Source organism: Musa acuminata, chromosome BXJ2-1 (assembly GCF_036884655.1).
Source record: "Musa acuminata AAA Group cultivar baxijiao chromosome BXJ2-1, Cavendish_Baxijiao_AAA, whole genome shotgun sequence".
NCBI classification, from domain to species: Eukaryota; Viridiplantae; Streptophyta; class Magnoliopsida; order Zingiberales; family Musaceae; genus Musa; species Musa acuminata.
In genome coordinates this window covers 8,665,462-8,683,205 of record NC_088338.1, presented here as the reverse complement: position 1 = coordinate 8,683,205, position 17,744 = coordinate 8,665,462, and the positions used below count along the sequence as shown (strand labels likewise).

The 17,744-nt window shown below is 38.8% G+C and overlaps 2 protein-coding genes across 2 annotated transcripts; both read right to left on the bottom strand.

Annotated features, from left to right (window-relative positions):
- Nucleotides 1–4,576: 4,576 nt before the first annotated feature.
- LOC135598792 (transmembrane emp24 domain-containing protein p24delta9-like) lies at nt 4,577–7,482 on the bottom strand. Its single transcript, XM_065093121.1, has 4 exons — nt 7,116–7,482; nt 6,804–7,013; nt 5,335–5,411; nt 4,577–5,000 (listed from the first exon to the last, which is right to left on the bottom strand). The coding sequence occupies exons 1-4, from the start codon at nt 7,359–7,361 to the stop codon at nt 4,856–4,858; spliced, it is 678 nt and encodes a 225-aa protein (XP_064949193.1). The 5' UTR covers nt 7,362–7,482; the 3' UTR covers nt 4,577–4,855.
- Nucleotides 7,483–11,161: 3,679 nt separating this feature from the next.
- LOC135598791 (cystathionine gamma-synthase 1, chloroplastic-like) lies at nt 11,162–17,101 on the bottom strand. Its single transcript, XM_065093120.1, has 11 exons — nt 16,476–17,101; nt 15,958–16,061; nt 15,778–15,851; nt 15,526–15,694; nt 15,219–15,278; nt 14,917–15,120; nt 14,751–14,837; nt 14,312–14,419; nt 11,788–11,883; nt 11,602–11,720; nt 11,162–11,463 (listed from the first exon to the last, which is right to left on the bottom strand). The coding sequence occupies exons 1-11, from the start codon at nt 16,951–16,953 to the stop codon at nt 11,337–11,339; spliced, it is 1,626 nt and encodes a 541-aa protein (XP_064949192.1). The 5' UTR covers nt 16,954–17,101; the 3' UTR covers nt 11,162–11,336.
- Nucleotides 17,102–17,744: the final 643 nt, after the last annotated feature.

Below are 17,744 nucleotides of genomic sequence, written 5' to 3'. Positions count from 1 at the left end.
TATTAAGTTGCTTAATATTTTATATGCTCCTTTCATCACAAATACCCCTTTAGGGCATTTTGTCCAAACTCACTAATCATTATCAAGGGATATAGACACATAAATTTCACTAACCACCTCTTTCAAATACGAAGAAAAAGATAATCATATTTGTTCACATCTCAAGCTGTCATTAGAAATCAAATCCAACACAAAAAAAAAAATATGAGAAACTATCCCCACGTTTACAAAAGTATGCTAAAAACATAATGATGTATTGGAAATCCATGAGTCAACCCACATAGAAATCATATTTTTTTACCAGCAATGATTTTAAATTCCCCTCTAACCTTCCTAAGTTGGTTATGTATGTTTTTATTACAACCCAACTCAGCCCACAGGTGAAGAATGTCATACTTAGCTCTAATAACTAATACCTAAAGTTACTAAATACCATTAAAAATGGGAAGGAGCCTTTGGGCACAAATTACTTCTTTGACTTTAAAGAAGTCCTTATTACCTAGACCCCCTCCTCCTTATCCTTATAAACTATATCCCAACTAATGAGATGGAGTCTTTTAGAATCTTACTTATCATCCCACTAGAAATCCTTAGAGAGTTAGGACATATAGTGAAGGATCTTCTCAAATACCCAACTATTAAGGACATTGATTCAGAGGGCATTGAGCACAGAATTAACCAAGACCAATCTTTCTACTTTAATAAGGTATCTATTGTATCAGCCCAACTAATGATGCGGCCCAATACCTTATTAGCCAACAAAGATTGATGGCTTTTAGAAAGCCTACCTAAACCTATAAATGTTCTAATATATTTGAAGGACTATACCCCCCTCCTTGATACCTAATGAGTTGCAAACCTCATGTATGATGTTGGAAGAGGCATTTTTGAAAAAAATAGATATTTGATTTAACCACATTGACCCGTAGACCACACCTAGAGAATCCTTCAAATTGAAATATAAGATCGATGAGTATCTCTAAAGGAAAGGATGAGATTGTTTGTAAACATAAGATGAGAGATTCTAATCACTTCAGGTTGAAAGGAAGAATCCTCTTATTAGAAATCTCATAAGAAATCAATGAGGAGAGAATCAATTAGATTAAAATAAAAAAAAAATTAGGAGAGTGAATCCCCTACCTAATCCCTTTTACTACCAACCAGCTAGAGGTAGTGTCATTGACAAGACAAGTAAAGCTAGGAGATGAAACACATGCAACCACTCAATGAATCTAGAATGATAACTTAGTTGCCTCGTTACTAACTCATTTGAATCGTAAGTTTTGTTTGTCTAGTTTAAAGAGGATCAAATGAGATTTTTCTTTAAACTAAGATATAGAATAAATAAGTTCAAATACTATATTTATATTGTCATATATATTTCTATCTTAGATAAAAGCATATCATTCATGAATAATGAAAGAGCCAAGTAACCCTTTTATCCTATTAGCAATGATTTTAGAGAGCAATTTATAGATGACATGATATAATGAGATTCATAAAAAATCCTTGATCGTACTAATATTCGCACATTTTGATACCAACTAGTTGAGATGGTAATAGTTATTCCAAAAATATAGATAGAAATTTATTTTAAATTTATTAGGGTTTAGGCTTTTTGACCTTGCCTAAATGCTTAAGAGCCTTAACAATTTTCTCCCTTAAGAAATCTTTCACCAAAAAGTCATGGGAGGAAGAAGGAATATTATGAATGAAAGTTTTTAGGGAGAAGAGATATTTGAAAGGCCAAAATACTAATTAATAAATTCTTATAGAATTGATTCAGGATTGAAAATCTTAGTTACTTCATAAGACTTGAGGGTTAAAATAAGATTATTTTTATGTTTAGAACGGGCCACCTTATGAAAGAATTTAAAATTTCTATCCTCACCCGCTATCCAATTCAACTTAGCTCTGATCCACCACTTATGAACGGATTTTGATAGCCTCATAATGGGAGAATGATAACCTTCTCTATAGACCTTAGGTTTAGATCCAATGTTGACCCAAGTCTAAAAGGATCAAGTCCAATCCTTCCAGCCTGAGTAATGGGAAAAAGCCAACCTCGAATGCATCCTCTTCAAACCCAACTACTCTAATAAGTTCATGATCTCTAAGCTTTGGTGAAATCAAGATTAGCTAACCCTATGACAATGCCTCAACCTTAAGCTGTCATTTAGTGGTCAAGGGTCGAGTTCAAATATGGCTTCCTCTTCAATATGATCATTTAATGCTATTGATCATTCTCTCTTTATAGTCCCCCTTGTTGTCATAGTGTCAGATAATCGTAAGAGATCATGCTAGCAATTCCTTATCACTATATTTAATGATACCCTCTCATGCTACAACCTATAAGGGTAGATCGAAGAAAGGCAAGGCTATCCCCACTTCCTAGGTTGGTCCTTCCTCTAAACCTTTTAGGGAACCTATCTCGCTTCCTCTCTCCAACCCCTTTTCCCCCTTCTTTCTATCGAGGCTATTGTCACCTCAGCTAACCCTTTCTCTAAAGGGGAGCCTTTACTCTTCGTGTTTTTTGTTTATGCAAGTGTTCCTAGCAAAAGACCCGTATTGTTGACATGACTCACTCCTCCCTTTGATGCTCTAGGTTGACAAAATAGTAACTGCATTCAAAAAAGCTATAGACGAAAGTGCTATAATGAGTGACGACTTATTCAATAGAGACCTGGAGCTAGAATGGGCAGTCTCAACCCCTAAATATCAAACCAGAATATGATGTCATCTCCGTCAGGGAAGCCTAAATCACTTCCTGCTTTCATTTATGTACTATAATAAAAGAAAAATATGATAAACCTGCTTCTCTTTCGGTTTCTATTTTGGTTGAGTTTTGTCTCTTCATTTTTTTTTTCCCAACATTGTTTCTTCACGAGTATGAATATACTTTCTTGGAATTGTCAATGATCTCTTAAGAAACATTACAAGGAGACTATTTTTGGCCTAATTGGATCATTTAATTTGGATTTAATTATTATTATACGAACTCACCTATAGGAAAACTCAAATAAAACATTTATCATAAGACTAGGAAGGTTATGGAGTGGTGACTTCTCCTATGTAGCAAGTTGATTCGAAAATATCTTGGTGCTTTTAAAACACGTCAAATATAAAATTATCTTGGTGGGTAAGAATACGTAATCCTTAAACTTAGTTATTCAAAAGGATGATACGTCTCCTTGTCTCATTTCAATAATATATGTCAGTAATTTTTTGACTTTACAAATGGAATGATTTTTTTTTTTCTTCTATTGGACTATTATCTAATATCCTAATTGTTTGTGTGGGGGATACGAATGTCATCTCTTCCCCGGTTGATAAAACTATGATGCAACCATTTTTCATTTTTTTTAACTCGTCGTCCTTCTCCCTATCTTGTTGGTTGGGACATTATTATCCATCCTAAAAACCGTAATTCAATTAAGAGAACAATATATGGCAAACGAATTCTTTTGCAAATTGTCCTACAGCCACATGCCTACCTCCTCCTTGCTAATATCCTCCACCAACAAATTGAAAACTGCCATGTCTGCGACCTCCACGAAGACTCTCCTCGCATTCTTCTCCAGTGTCTTTTAGCAATCTTTTTTGGTCCCTTATCCAAGCTAAAACTGGAGTCCACTTTAGATTTTTTTTTACGGCTGGGCTGCTGGTTCTTTGCTTGATGAGAGTGCAGGTTTCCAAAAATCTACTACCAGCTGGATTTAGTACTCATCTCTTATTCTTTTTTGCGCTTATGGCTTGTTGAACAAGGAGGACGTCATTGCCTCTTCCATTGTCCACAAGGTTCTAGCACTGTTTAGTGAAGCTTATCCTTCCTCCCCATTTTACCTGAAGGCTCAACGGCATCGAACCCTTCCTATTTTTTTACCCGCGGGGAATGGTTTTGATCTGAATTTATTCTGTGATGGATCTTTTACCTCTCCTAATTTGCCTGCAGGACTGGGATTCGCTTTCACCTCATCTTCCAATGTCATCGTTGAAGTCGGCTGCTCTTCTTGCTCAGTGCATAATCCTGCAATGGTGGAGGCAGCAGCAGCTCTTTTGGAAGGTCTGAATCAGGCTGTGAAGCAATGCACTGGAGGAATATTTTGATCTGCATCCATGCCTTGGCCATCGCTAACTCTGCCACTGGTCTGCAGCCCACAGCTTGGCATCTAAAAGCAGTCATCTTTGATATCAAATCCCTTTTGGATTAAACTGTCTCCTACTTCCATTACACATCCACATCCATTTGATATCAGGTTCAATGCTCCAAGAGAAATTTGTAATTAAGTTGCTGGACTAGGGTAAAAATTATAAGGCACAAGAATATTACAAAAAAGTGGGATTCTTAGATAGGAAAATGTCAAGAACCCAAACATCATTGTAAATCTCAAAAGTAGATCCATTCCCCAAGTTTTTAGAGAAACCAGTTTTCGGACGGTCAAAAACTAGAAGAAAAAACTTCAAGCTCCAACTGATTGTAACAAGAATACGGATATTGGAAGAGTCAATATGATCATATTTAATTTTAGAAACAGTTACCCACGAATTGCTGTCGCTATCAAGATAAAGATATGCATTTAGTCTGAAGAGTAAATCTAGTAGTATGCATGTAAATATAGTATATCACAAAATTCTTGGACTAAAACAGGAAAAAGAGAATCAAGTCCTGCTTAGAAGCAAACAATATTTGACTTGGGACTTGTGTTACCTCAAGGGGTTTAGAATTCAGATAAAAGAGTGTCTGGAGAACTCAATGCCAATGTCTGATACACCAAGTTCTCCACTGGAATTCTCCTCCATAACATCCTAGTACAAATTAATGCCATAAAGTATGAGATAAAAGGCTGAAGCAGGACTAAAGCAGCTTCTTTCTCTCGAAAAATGTCTTTAGATGCCATAACTGCAAGCCTGCCACCGAAAGACAGACAGCGAGTGAAAGGAAACTTAGCCAAGCCATCCTAGAGTTGGTAGATCTGTTCATGTCTTGCATCTGCTCCTCCCTGGATGGTTATGAGAAACAAAACAAATGACAAGCAAAAGTTAAATTAGCAGCAAGCTGGATCTTAGGTATGATGAAATTATTCAACTAATTCTATTGATTTGGCAGCACATAATGTGTATATAAAGTTAGTGGATCAAAAGCCAAATTATTGGTTTAAGATAAGTAGTTTAACAATCATCACGACGTAACTAACAGAATATACGATTTCACATCAGATGGTAAAATCCTATACTGAATATTTCCAGTGTGCAAACAGACGCAAAGCTAGGATGATGCCTTTGCGATTAATGTTGCTAATGCTGGTTCAGATAAATTTTATACAGCATGTGTACCTTTCACGCAGATAGAACATTTCATCATGGATGGACTTAATAGTATCTTCCAACTTCTTCAACTCCAATTCCATGACCTACAAAAGACCAAAAGAAATATATGTGAATTCCGCATCTTTGCCCCACTCCACCACACACACACACATTCAACAACACCATCACCAACAACAAGGGAGGAAGAAAACAAAGAGACAGCACAAATTTTGTATGCCAAAGTAATAATATGGTAATGCAAAGGGTGCCTCTAGTAGTTAATTACACCAAAATATACTACTTGTTTATAGAACATTTATAGAGGAGGTGTACCTTACAGCAGAGCTTTAAACTGGCTCAACTCCTTAAAAGAACCACACAGATACTTTTAACAAATATAAATAACAGTAAGAGATAACAAAAAAGAATAAAAGTAGAAAGAACAATCAAATTGACAAAAAAGAAAGATGAAAGAAGAAACATCACATATCCAATAGAAAGCAGTCTTTTTCATTAATCAAATTTGATATATAAAAAACATTTTGTCAGTCATATACCCTCTTTCTTTACAGAACAAAATCTATTAGAAAATTTTTCTTTTAAGAGAACATGTAGTCTCACAGATTTTCAAAGAGAGAAAAAAAACAATGTAAATCACCAAACAGACCATAATGATTTTTTTAAAACCAAACTTCAAATAACAGGACAATTTGACATCACATAAATCAAACTAGGATCTAAACGTTCGCTGTAAACAACAATCACACTTTCTCCTTAAAATCATATAAACAGTCATGTTCTCAATGCTTTTGCTTGCATGTAAATGACCTCCTCTGAGAGTCTGAGCAGCTAGCTTGATGATCTGATTGCTCATTGACAGCATTGAATAAGTGGCAACCGAAATACAAAATACAACAGATGCCATGAAAGATCCAATAAAGATTCAGTTCCTGAACATCTGTAAATATAGCTAGTGTTATGGCATAAAATGTACTACAGGCGTGATATCTATCAGCCTCTATGCCAATGGCTTTTTATATGAAAGAAAAAAACAATGACGATGCTCCCATGCTCTCATCTCATATAACCCTCTATTTGTCGGATCATGCAGTATCGCAGACTCCATCAATGGAGCACATATTTTTGCAAACCAGAAGCACACTTCATAAGCCTGCTTGGACTTCCGTGGCCTCTTGGTACAAAATGGCTTATCAACACTAGCTAATTATCATAGGATCATTCTTTGTGATTTTACCCTAAACTTGTATGTGGTTAGATCAGTTGAAGATGAGAGATAGGTGACTTGTATCAGATTCAGGGGTCTTTCCATGCAGAAATGTGTGGTTCCTTAAATCAAAAGGTTTCCCTTGAGAATGAAAGAAACGCTAAAAATAATGAACACCTAATAATAACCAAACATTCAAGGCAAAATATTCATATGTAAAGGTTCTAATTAGACATGCTGACAGCATTAGAAGAGAAAGCAATTCGCTTACATCGATCTGCCCCTTCTTGGCGACGTTAGGCCAGTCCTTGGCAGTGACGCCGGTCCGCCACTCGAATTCCACCACCATGGTGGCAGGCGGCTTGTGATCGGGCGCCCACAAGCACGCCAAGTAGTCGCCTTCCTCGTTCGATGTGAACGCGAAGTTGCCCGAGTCCACCAGATCCGCGTAGTGGATGCTATTGCCGTACGGCGATGTCACCTAATGAGCGACAAACAAGCCACAGATCGTAGAACACATGAATCCAACACAAACAAAAACAAAAGAGGGATTAGGGTTCAGGAAGGGAGAGGGGGTGGTTACTCTGACGGTGATCTTGTGGGAGTCGAGGAGGGGGCCCGAATCGGAGGGGTTGACGACGGCGTACTTTCCGACGGACATGGCGTGGAGTTTGATGTCCTCGGAGATGCACTTGGTGTTCCCGGATTGCAGCTCGAACCGCAGCGCGCAGGCGGGTGGCGCCGCCGCGAGGAACGACGCTAGGGCGAAGGTAAACAAGTAAGCGCGGAGGATCGCGCATCTCCTTCCCATCATCGTTCGCTCTGCCATCTCTTATCTCTGCCCTAATTCTGGAAGACGAGGAAGGACAGCTTGAGCGTCGGAGGAGAGGGAGACGCAAATGACTGTTCTTGCGTTCGATCACTTGCCGCGTGGAACTGGAGTTGGTCATCTTGGCCAAACACGAATCATAAAGGACATTCTGTGTCCACGGAAGAGGTCAATTGATTATAATATTCAAGATATTAAAAATTAATTAAACACAAGTTTAATTATATCCATTAGATTAATATTTCAAGATATGAAAATTATTAAATCTAAACAATTGGTGTAAATCCTAATTAATTATAATATATTTATAAATTAATTCAAATTCTTACTCATTTTCAAGAGGAAAACTAGTATTACAGTAAGAGTCATTAAATACTAAGTTCCAAGGCTCTAATAACAATTCTCAAGTTTAATTAGCCGAGATTCATATTCGAGTTTATATCCAATTGAGATGTCAAAAATGAGGGATCTAGCTCGACACTGTAAAAACTATATTCGAATTGTACTCAACAAAATCCATTTAATGTTTAAGTTAATAAGAATTTAAGTGGTAAAGTTGTTAGAATAGTAAAAACACTAGGGAGGATGAATTAGTGCTTTCGGATAAACGATATGAAAATTTATTTAACTTAGAATATGAGTAATTGTAGTGAGCAATTAAATCAGTAATAAATAGTAGTGAAGAGCATAAAAGGAAATGCACATCAAATTTATAGTGGTTCGATCGTCGTGACCTACGTCCTCGATTCCTCCTCCATCGAGGTCATCGGCTTTTACTAACGATTTTCCTTTCAACGGGCGAAGATCAACTATCATTATTACAACTCTTTTCTCCTTTTCACATGCCTAGGAGAGAACTTTTACGACTCTCTTTTATAAGTAATCTTTACACCTCCCTTAAAATAACTTAGAAGAAGGAAGGAACTCGATACTTTCAAAGGAGTTTACACATATAATCACAAGTTTTTCGTACTCTTTTCTTGTTATCTCAAACAAGAATAAGTAAGGTATTTATAGGCTCCAAATAACTTCAAAATTGGAGCCAAAAAATCTCATCCCTGGATTTTTGGGGTACTAACAATACTACTACCAATGCTGGGCGATACCACCACCTGCAGTACTGAGCACTGGGGTACCACCGCTTGACATAATTTAAGAGACTATGTCCTAGCGTACCATCACTAGTATGGGCGGTACTATCACTTAACACTAGGTGATATCACCGTCGACCCTAGTAGTATTACTATTGGGTTTTTAAAAAAAGTACATTTCATACTTTCCAACTCACAAGAGGTTTCATCGCTTGGTCTAGCGATGCCATCGCCTCGTTTGGTAGTGTCATCGCTTGACCCAACTTCAAGTCACTGAATTGACCTTCCACTAGGCTTAATTCAACCCTGATTTAGGCCCAATGGCCCTTAATTAAGTTGATATGGGTACATTTAAAACTAACTCAATTAAAACATAAACTACTTCTATCAAGACACAAACGATTACAAACATAAATCCTATATTATCTGACATGTTATTAGTTCCTCCGACACTTTGTCCGAACTCCGGTGTGTCATGCTTTCCTTCACGTATTGCCTAATCCATCGGCATGTTGACCTCCTGCAACATCTGATCTTGGTGTAATGCCTGATTATTTCGGCCCGATGCTCGATCTCTAACTTCAACCTAACGTTTAATTATCCTGTTTTAATCGATTTGTCTTTTCATAATCGAAGTTAGTGCTACGTCACTTTTCTTCAACATTGATTACATTATAAATTTGTCAATTAATTTCATCATCAAAATCAACTATTCAATAAAAATAAACAAGTATATTTGATTAAAGAGTATTTTCAGAGCTTAAGGATACATTCCACGTAGGCCACGGTCAATATCAAGAATGTTTATATGTATTATTTAATCATCAATGGGTAATAGTCAATATCGAAACGAGGTTATGGTCAATATCAAAAATGTTTATGTATTGTTTACTCATCGATGGGTCATAGAATCGAACTTGGGCATATGGAGCAACGATTTGCTAAGTCAACTTTTTCGTTAGTAGCATGTGATTGACCTCGTAGTGCTAAGTTGACGTCCTCATTGGTGCCATACGACTAGTCTTATAAAATTAGGTCTCACCTAACATGTCAATTGAGTGGGAGTAGGATGTTAGCAAAGTAAAAAAGATGTGTCAATCAGATAGGGATGATATGCCGGTGATTGTCTTATCACCTATCATCTATTGTGTTTCGACACATAAAGAAGCATCGAGACATGATTTACCATTTAATAGGTTGTCCCATTTATAAGATGTTTCATGATCGATTCGATTAGATCACTATCATGGGACTTTTCTTGACTTCGATTTGATTATATCGTCGTCATGTCATCGTAGAACAACATGATAGGATACTTCTGGATGATTCGAGCACATAGTGTGAGCTTAATCCCCCACCTTATTCATACCCTATCTTCTTTTTTTTCCTTTGTTGGTTAGGATTTTGTACATTTTATGCATGTATGGATCTCCAAAACGGCCACTTTACGAAAAGAAGAAGAATGCTCGGCAGCATCTACAGGTGAAGGAGTGTGCCACACATGGCACTCGGGTCGACCATCGTCGACGAGCTCCATGACATGGGCGACCTCTGTGGGCACTTTCAAGTATGAGATTTGTAGACAATCAATGTCCACTTTCTAAGTTCGTCTTAGTTAAAAGTGCCCAAGGCTCGGGGATCCAACTCGTGACCTATCCGACAAGACCACTCTGATAATTAAGTCAATAAGGATTCAATTAAGTATCAAAGCAAATGAGTGATTTAAAGCATCCGCCATTAGGTTGAGAAAACATCCTCACAAGGATGTTGATAGTGATCCTTTACATCGTGGCAGAGCGAGCTGGCACGGCTTGGTTCAATCCCAGATGCGTAGGATCATCTACGTCGGCGTTCGGTCAACGAGGAACGTAGTCTGGCGAGGTCGGACTTGGGCTCTGGCTTTAAAGTCGGGGACTCCCTTGGGTTGATCGCCTACTTCTTGGCCTCCGATCTTTGCACACAGGTCCGGGTAGGGAAGGGGCTCCTAACGTCGACTCCTTCAAAGATCTTATTAGAACTGAGTGACAAATCCCACTTTTGGCTAATCCCACGAGGGGTTTTTATCATCCATCAAGGGGACCAATCGTATTTATTTCTGTCGACACCGTACTATCCCGCTTTTGGCCAATCCCGAGGACCAATCGTATTTATTTCTGTCGACGCCGTACTTGATCGGTGTCGTCCCGACCTTTGCGAGACGACACTATACTTGGTCAACACCATATTGATCCAGTCTTTGCGTGTCAATGCGATACTCGTTCGAAAAGATCGGAACGACGCTATACTTGGTCAACGCCGCCCAACCTTCAAAATTTGCATCGATCGGGAGGTGCAATCTGACATGTTGTCCACTGATATGGCTGAGAATAGTAGTCGGAAGGTAGGTTCCCAAGATATGCCCTATCAGATATCAACCAGATGAAAATGCCATATCAACCAAATGCGCCTTCGTGTTATCTCCCTTGTCAACTAGTGTACTTGTATCAACGCCAAGAGACAATGGCATGCTTGTAGGGTTGCATGAATCTGATGCCGCAAGATTTGGTTCCCTGAGTGCATCAGAAACCTGTCATCATTTTCACCACTATATTCGACAAATTTCCAAGATAGAGAATGATGATATGCTTGCTGAGGCATGTTCGAGCTTACACTTTTATGCCAAAATTTGTACTCTCATGTTTCATGCAGATTCTTAACACTGACACTGCATACTAGTAATTCATCAGCAAGATATTATGTCGAAGCATGAAAAATAGAAGTAGACACATAGCAAATTGCTGTTCATCTTCATGACTAGTCTAGCTCAAATAGTATTTAGGGGACTAATGTAAGCAAAGCACACATATGGGTTGATCAGGTTCACAACACAATACAATAATGCGAATTAGATCTTTTCCAAGGCCTGAAGGATATCAGCCTTCAGATCCTCAAAACCCTCAACCCCAAAACTGAACCTGACCAGATTGTCCTTGATACCATATTTGGCTACTCTTTCCGATCCGCTAAGGTCCCTGCACAGGGAAGATGAGTTAGAAACCCCATACCGATTTATCTTTTTGTAAAATTTGAAGATTTTCTGTGTCTTTTAAAAGTCCAAATTCTGGCTCCATGATCTACTATAAAATAATAATGTAGACATGTAAAATTACCAGTAAGACATGATGGCAGGTTGGTCTACTATACTCTCACAGCCTCCAAATGAAGGGGCAATGTAAGGTATCTTTAAAGAATCAACAAATTTCTTCGTGGTGTTCAAGTCTCCAGCCACCTGCACCAAATCTCAAACAAGTTAATGAAACCAAAATGTTGATCATGCAAAATAAGATGGACCCTACCTCAAAACTGACAACACCACCAAAACCAGTCATTTGACGCTTGGCAATGTGATGCTCTGGATGACTTGGCAGGCCTGGATAATAGACACGAATTATCTGGAAAAAATAGTATGTCAGATTTCTGACAAACGATGTGTAAGAAGTAAAACCAACTAGTGGTTCTCCAGTGCACCATATTGTTTTAGCTAAATGAGTAAACATGAAAGAATGTGTAAGAAGTAAAACCAACTAGTCGTTCTCCTGTGCACCATATTGTTTTAGCTAAATGAGCAAACATGAAAGCCAGAATATAGGATCCAAGATAGAAGTTAAGCTTGGAAACTACCGACATACATGCTGCAGCCTACTTGCAAAACGATAACAGGAAAAAATAGACAGGTTCCTGTAGAACACATTTAAACACAAATCTACACATGCTTCTCAGTGTGGAAAGAGGCTTAGCTCCAACTGTTCTAAAAAGTAGCCCTGATCCCTGATATCTGGTGGATAAGGTACAATGTGAGGCACTACTTTGGTTTGTGCAGCTGAATGAGTGGTAATAGTATGAGATAATAAGAAAATGAGAACCGAAGGAAAATAGATAATGGGCCAGTTGGGATGCAATGAAGCAGAAAATAGTCGGGAGATAGAGGAAGAAAAAAAGAAGAATGAGATGAAGTAGATACAGTGATGTGAAAGTGGCGGAGATGAAAATGTGATAAGAAAAGAACACAGCAAAGAGAATGTGTGACAAATGGGGAAATGCATGTCATCTAAATAAGCGAGAGGGAGCAAATGCCACCAAACACTAGCTGTTCGTTATTTGCTGCAACGGGGAGGTTTTATCATTTACTGTCACACAATCAGCAATAGGGAAATGGAAGAATTAAGTTGAGGCGACGGACTCCTCAACACAGTAGTTCCCTCAACACAGTAGTTATTAATCACTAAAAGAGTTCATTATGTATAACTAGTTACAATAATACAAAAGTCTACGCAGTCAGTTGAGAAGGTGAAAGCACTTGCAGCTGCATGAAGTCTTAGGCAGAGGGAGTAATCAGCCTCTAAGAAGCAACTAATAAGGTATACACAATGAAGTCATAGGCAGAGGGAGTAACACCTCATATGTAAGGCCACATCTTAACACTCCAATATCTAAGACCATCAAAAGAGCCAACTACACCAAACAGTAAAAATGACTTCTGCAATATTTGGAGGGTGACAATTTCAGCAAGTTTTGGATATTTATACAAAATCAAGCAAGCCAACTGTTACCAAACTGGTTTCTGATTTAAATCATGAAATTTACATATATCTAGTAACCTATAGAACAAAGAATATCAGTTTTCCTAGATCATGAACATTAATTGTTCACTAGAAAGGTGTAGCCATTCAACCTATTTACATTTTTCAGTATGACGGAAACCACATGAGCATTAGAAAAAATGTCATGCAATTAGTTTTTGAGCCCATGACTTCTACATGAAGAGATGTTGAGGAGAATACAGATTGCAAATGAGATGCAAGGGCAAAGCATGTCCTAGTCTTCCTGGGATGTCATTATTTAAGCCTGATCGCTCTTTTCCACAATCCCTCGTTTTCCCTATAAATAAGATCCCCTTTAAAGGTTTTGAGATTCGTAAACACAATTCGCCCCAAAGATATCCAATCTTGGAGGTCATCATCTGAAGGAGACAAATTGCAATATAATTTTGGAATCACAAATGGGTTAAAGCAGGTTGGTGAGCAAGCTTGGAAATTTATGCCACTCATTTTTTAAAGTTCACCAGATGGCACTGAAATGTGGGAATCACATGTTACAACATGATGCCTATCATTTGCTATTGCTACTGTGAAAATTTGAGTCATGGACAAATTTTCAAGCAAGAAGGCTTTGGTAAGATCAGTTCAGAAGTGAAAGTAAGATCAGTTAAGAAGTGAAAGATATTGTTCAGGAAGTGTTGAACATTTGCAAAAAGGCTATGAGCTAAACAAAGATTAAGCTATCAAAAGAAACTCACAGTGAGCTAATTTTTACCCTATTTTATGATTATGTTACCCTTTTTCTGGATTATGTTACCCTTTTTCTGAACTCAGTACAATTTTTCTGTTTTTCGATGTGAAGAGAAAAAAACACTCCTGAGATAATCAAATCCAATTGGTATCACGCAATACAACAGAGTGATAATGATGCATGTGGGCATTGCTAGTACTGTTAAGAATGATACTTTCACTCATATGTTCTTCAGGCATACTATTATTCTAGTTTCCATTGTACTAATAATGCCAAGGATGATAGAGAAAAAAAGAAGTGTTTTTTAATAGCACTTTCTAAATGAATGTATCCAAATGCAACAGAGTCTTGATTTAATTAAGTATAACTTTCCTTGGATTTATGCCACCAAAACAATCTGTCATTTTTTGAAGAAAAAGTCCAGAAAGAATGCAGATCCTAACAATCTCGATTTTTATCGTCCCCAGATCATCCTGATCCCAAACCCAATTTTGAGAACTATACAAAAGACCAAAGGTTGCATTTACATACCTTGGGATGTTCCTCTAAAAATTGGGCCATCCTTAGTGCTGTACTATTCTGATTCTGTACACGAAGATGCAGCGTCTTCATGCCCCGAAGAATCATATATGCGGCATTCTGAAAATATGATCTCATCAGCTGAGTGAAAGGAAATATTTGATTTGTTTCCTTGCAAAGATAAACATGTAAATCTATAGCTAACAGTTCACACAAGTTTGTATCAGTCATTGATGACTGACTACTGCACCAACTCATTCATAACAGGTCAGTCATTAGGGAACCAAATAGTGCTATAGAAGCTGCCATATAAAACTTTAATAAATAACAAAAGAGATAAAAGAAATTTTTTTCCAGGTACTGTTAAATCTTGATGTCTGAAGCCTCACAACTGACTTCTTGTATCTATCAATCAAATACAACTACAGAAATGCAATGGTTATTCACTTACAGGATTGAGAACACCACCAATAACGTGATGATGCAGGCTAATTTTGGAGATAAGTTCCTCTGAACCACTGATGCAACCACCAAGAACCTAAAATGGGTAGTATTTCTACAATTTAATCCGAAAAATAATTACCATGAACACAATTTTATTGCTTCATTTGACTTACATCATTGTGGCCACCAATAAACTTTGTAGCAGAATGCAAAACTAGATCAGCTCCCAGAGTTAATGCCTTCTGATTGACAGGTGATGCAAAAGTACCATCTATGCAAACCAGGACACCTTTGTTGTGGCAAAGTTGTGAAACCAACTCAATATCAACACATCGGAGGAATGGATTAGTTGGAGATTCTGAAAAGAAAAGAGATACCTGAGAAGAAAATACATTTGTTAGCTGCCATGCAATTGGAGAATATGACAAAATATCTAAAATGATGAACATAACAAACAGCAGCATTATTTACTCACATTATTTTGATCCAGTGAAATTTTTAGAGACTCAATGTCAGCAGGATCAATGACAGTGACCTGCATTTCAAGGATAATGAGTAATAAATAATACACAGTGGCAAATAGAGTTTGTCATTTGGGCACATAATTGTATGAAGAAAGATCATCAACAAACTAGCAGGGACTAAGTCTTATTTATACATCATTAACCTCATGGCATGAGTATAAATTGAGACAGCTTTCTAGCTATTCAAATAAGATAAAATCAGACTTGAAGATCAATTAGGAAAAGATTATATAGATGATGCAAGGTTTTGAAAACTACCGAAATTCCCATTTTGGGAAGCTCATTTTCGATGAAGATTCTTGTCTTCCTATAACAGTCGGTAGTGATCACAATATGCCCACCAGCAGGAACCAGAGATGACAGCATAGCCACACTGGCATACATGCCAGATGACACAAACAATGTGGATTCAGCTCTTTCCAGGGCACTGCTCCAGCAAAGAAGTAGCATCAAGATGCAACACATTCAGCAGTTGATGCCAGATATTCATTATGCATGACCAATACCCACCTCATCTTCTCCTCCAATGCCTGTGTAGTAGGGTTTCCATATCTGCCATACTCAAAACTAGCATGCCTCTTTTCCTACAAAAAACCGAGCCAAAATTTTCAAAATTATGACCTCAAAGATCATGAAGAAATCAGAAGAGACATTATTAAGTATTAACACTTTAAAAAAATTGATACAAACCTTGAAATCAATCAGCTCATCCGAGTTGTTAAACCAGTAAGCAGAGGTATTAACAACCGGGGTGGTAATGGCATCTGTGGTTATGCCTCGCCCAAATCTCTCACCTAACAAAGTACCATGACAAGAATATATTTATAACAAAACATGCAAGACCTCCAAATTCCAGTTGAACAATTATTTTGACAGACCCAGCAGATTAGAAAATTGAACATGCAGACAATCTATAACAATTTGGAGTAGTCTCCATTGATGTTTCTTCTTGAGAAAAGACCAGCTTATTAGTGTTAAGATTTTATATTTTTCGGGTGAAAACCTAAAGTAGCTAATTGGAGATGTAGAGAATGTCAATAAATATGGGAGTAGGTGTATGTGAATGACAAAAATAGCTTTTTTAGTCCTAAAATCAAACATTTAATTTGTGCAAAAACCTAATCTTTAGTTTTAACATCAAGATCTTAAATCATGAGAGGAAAAGAATAAAATGCAACATCAAAGAGTAAACGAGATAGATCAGTCACCAGCATGAACCGCGAGACTCCCGTCGGAGCTTAGCGACGCTGCAGCCTTTGCAACGGCGGCGGAAACCTTCGCTTCCCCCACCGGCGACTCTACAAACCTACTCTCAGACCCACCACCGGCACCGAGGTTGGCGTCCTCCGCCGCGACCTCAGGAGCCACAACGGCGTCCGCGGAGACCGCGGACCGTGGGGCCTCGAAAGACTGCGAGCTGTTCGACCACGAAGCCGCCACGATCTGCGCGACACCGATGTTGCTGCAGTTCCGACGCGCCTTGGTGCTTAGCTGGCGCACGAAGTTAGGGGGGAACCGCAGGATCGTAGCGGAAGAGAGGCCGGAGAAGCGAGGTGCGCCGCCGAGGAGAAAGGAGGAGGAGCCCAGCTTCTCGGGGCGAGGATGGGCACCGGAGTCAGAAGTACGGCGGTCTCCGGCGGCGGCGGAGACGAAGTAAGCCGGGTAAACGGTGGAGGAGACGGCCATTGATGTCGGCGGGCTTCCAACCCAACTCTCCTTCCGAAGCAAGAGAAATGGAAACCCCAACGCCGTGTCTTATCCTCGATCCTGGAGTTACAATCTGACCGTGTCTTCCTACCACGACTTAGGGTTCGACAGGATCACTGAATGAAGCGCACGCCCTGAGATCATATTGAAAGGTGAATCGTAGGTTGTGTCGTGTCGTGGAAGAAGAAGTTGTCGTGGAAGGAAGGTCAGCCGAAGGAAAGCGTTGAATGGGTCCCACCTGTGGTCGGGTACTTGGTTGGCCAATGGAAGAACGGGTGGCCGTGGCTGGGTGGCCTCCGCGGTGGGTTTTGGGTGAGGCGAAGTGAGATTGCTTTCTGGGCTTTGGCGAGTTGACGCGGGCGAGATATACCTCCCCTCTGTGAGAGAAAACAAACGTGTGGGGCCCACATGTCGACATGTAGTGGGCGGGGAGAGAGACAGATGTGGGTGATAAACGTGGATGGGGTCAGAAAAAAAAGTGGCGATAGAGAGTCAAAAGTGGCGTGAGCTGTGCCGCACGCGTGACGCGGGAATCCGACGAAATATCCCACCGACTACAGGGTGGGAGTTCGGATCGAGTTTTGTAGGAAACCCGATCCGCTTTTTATTGTTTTTTTGGCCGCAACACGTCATAAAAACTCACAAGGTGAATAAGATACAAGATTCGTTCGATCTATATTTAAATTAAATGGAGATTATATATATATATATGGGTTTGGATTGCACACTAGGTGAGCGAATGGTGGATACAATTTGGATTGGATGTGAAG